This window comes from Apaloderma vittatum, unplaced genomic scaffold (genome assembly GCF_000703405.1).
Source record: "Apaloderma vittatum isolate BGI_N311 unplaced genomic scaffold, ASM70340v1 scaffold3082, whole genome shotgun sequence".
Lineage (NCBI taxonomy): Eukaryota > Metazoa > Chordata > Aves > Trogoniformes > Trogonidae > Apaloderma > Apaloderma vittatum.
In genome coordinates, this window is record NW_009703982.1 from 57,618 (window position 1) to 59,909 (window position 2,292).

Consider the following 2,292-nt stretch of genomic DNA (forward strand, 5'->3'; position numbering starts at 1 on the left):
CGACACGAGAAAGAATCTGAAGAAAAGTTTATAGAAGAGCTCCTGTTATCAAGGTTTCAGGGCTATTGAAAGGCACATTTCACCCACGTTGAATGACAGTGGAGTTCATGGACACATACAATGCTCACACTTCATGGCAAAAAGACTGCATAATGATGGTACATTGTGAAACACACATTCCAGACTTCAGTTAAACACTGAAGAGATTATTTTAAGTGTGTCATGTACATAGTAAGAGCAGAACAGGCAGATGCATCCAATTACTGTAATTTACAAGGCAGTAATTCAAGCCTCGAATATATTTCTCCTTATTGGAGGAAGGCGGTACAGATTATGAGCAGAACAACGGGCAGCGAATTGACAGGGAGCCAGGAAGTTGCTGCCATTCAGGAAATAACAGCTAGCACCTGCTGCAAGTCGAAGGGGCTTTAACTTTGCTAATTCATTTCACTCCGCCTCAACAGCAAACGGCTGGGCTGGATTGGATGCTTTTGGGCCAGGCAGTAACCGAGAGCTGCGCCGTGGCTGTGCCGTACCGATGTGGGCACCCTGCAGAACAGATAAGCACAGATGTTTGCTCGGTAGCAGGCAGAATAAAGTCCACCGGTGCTTCATCTCTCACCATTTAGCGAGCTGCTTCGTGCTAATTACCTCATTTCATCCAGCTAGTGGTTAAGTTTCACATGGCCATGATTAATAATTAATCAAATGCATTTGAAAATTAATTTGGCAATTCTACGTCTGATTGGCATGCTAATCTCTTCTGTGCAGTGGGGATGTTACGGGAGTAACCTTGGATACTCTGAGCTGCAAACTGAGGTGAATACAGAAGGGCATTTATTATCTCATGTGGTAAAAAATAAAGTGGTGAGTGGAAACAAATGCATTCTCCAAGGCCTCTTTGCCTTTCAGGGAAGGTGTGATCTGCATTTTGCCTTCCCTGTTTTAGGAATATATCACTGATATTATCATGTCCAATCAAAACAAATGGACAAGGAAAAGGCAAATTTGAAAAACGTCCCCACAGTTGATTTATTTCTGTTTTGCTGGTAGCAACTGCAGTAGATTTGACGGATTAATTATGGCACTGAGAAGAAAAATCACAAGGAGAACAACTTTCACCCTTTCAGCTGTCCATGCCACTTCTCTCCAAAAATAACACTCATCTGGTAAAAGGAAAGGAGAGGTACTATGCAGCTTTCATTGGACATGTAGTTCCCACTAGTTCCGAATTAGCAGTCCCTTTTTATACGCAAACAGCCCTGCAGCAGCCACAGAGGTAAAACACAGGGTAGAGCTAAGCAGGCACAGCAGTCCTGGCACAGATGGCAGGTTCCTTTCCCAGAAGGTGGTGGTGAATGGTCGGGATGGGACATCCTGGAAGAGAGAGAAGATGGTATCACTGCAGGGTCTTCCTCACCGTGGGAGTGGGGAGGCCTCAGATGTCCCCCACTAGGCTGGAGAGGTCACAGGATTTCCTGAGGGCAGGATTGCGGGTGGGAAGGAGGGTTAGAGCTGTGAAATGACTGTTTTCTGTCAGCCCAAACAGCCACAGGTCAGTGAAGGTGGAGTCGTGACTAAAGGGAGGTTGTATTTGGCTTAAAATCATGGCCTGGAACTGGGCAAAACTAAGCTGATTTCCTGCATTTTGCCATCCCTCAGGCTCCCAAGATCCCGATTCCTGGCTTTTGGCCAGAAAGGGGTAACAACAACCCTCAGACAGGGGTAACAATATTCCTCAGATGAGTCGTAAAAATTAATACCATCAGCATGTGAGCTAAACAAAACCTCACCCGGTGGCAGACCCCTGAGGAGAAGGATCTTGAAATCCTGGTAGACAGTAAGCTGTCATGAGCCAGCAGTGTGTTCTTGTGACCAAGAAGGACACTGGTACTCTGGGATGCCCTGGTGAGGCCACATCTGGAATAATGTGTCCAATTCTGGCCTCCCCAGTTCAAGAGAGACAGGGACCTACTGGAGAGAGTCCAGCAGAGAACAATGAAGGTGACTGGGGGACTGAAGCATTTCTCTCATAAGAAAAGGCTGAGTGAGCTGGGACTGTTTAGCCTAGTGAAGAATGAGGGGAGACCTTATCAATATCTATAAATATCTAAAGGGTGGATGCAGGGAGGATGGAGCCAGACTCTTCAGTAGTGCCCAGTGACAGGACAACGGGCAATGGGCACAAGCTGGAACAAATCAAAGTTCCATCTAAACATGAGGAAAAGCTTTACTTTGAAGGTGACAGAGCACTGGCACAGGCTGCCCAGAGAGGCTGGGGCGGTCCCCGCC

At 46.6% G+C, this 2,292-nt stretch overlaps 1 protein-coding gene across 1 annotated transcript in view; it reads right to left on the bottom strand.

The window, feature by feature from the left end:
• Window positions 1–1,184: 1,184 nt before the first annotated feature.
• The window catches only part of LOC104270454 (amine oxidase [flavin-containing] B-like), a 2,970-nt gene continuing 1,862 nt past the window's right edge, over window positions 1,185–2,292 (bottom strand). The window contains exon 3 of the mRNA XM_009864837.1: window positions 1,185–1,377. Coding sequence (XP_009863139.1) covers window positions 1,222–1,377 — 156 coding nt within the window. The 3' untranslated portion in view covers window positions 1,185–1,221. The remainder of the gene's footprint in view (window positions 1,378–2,292) is intronic.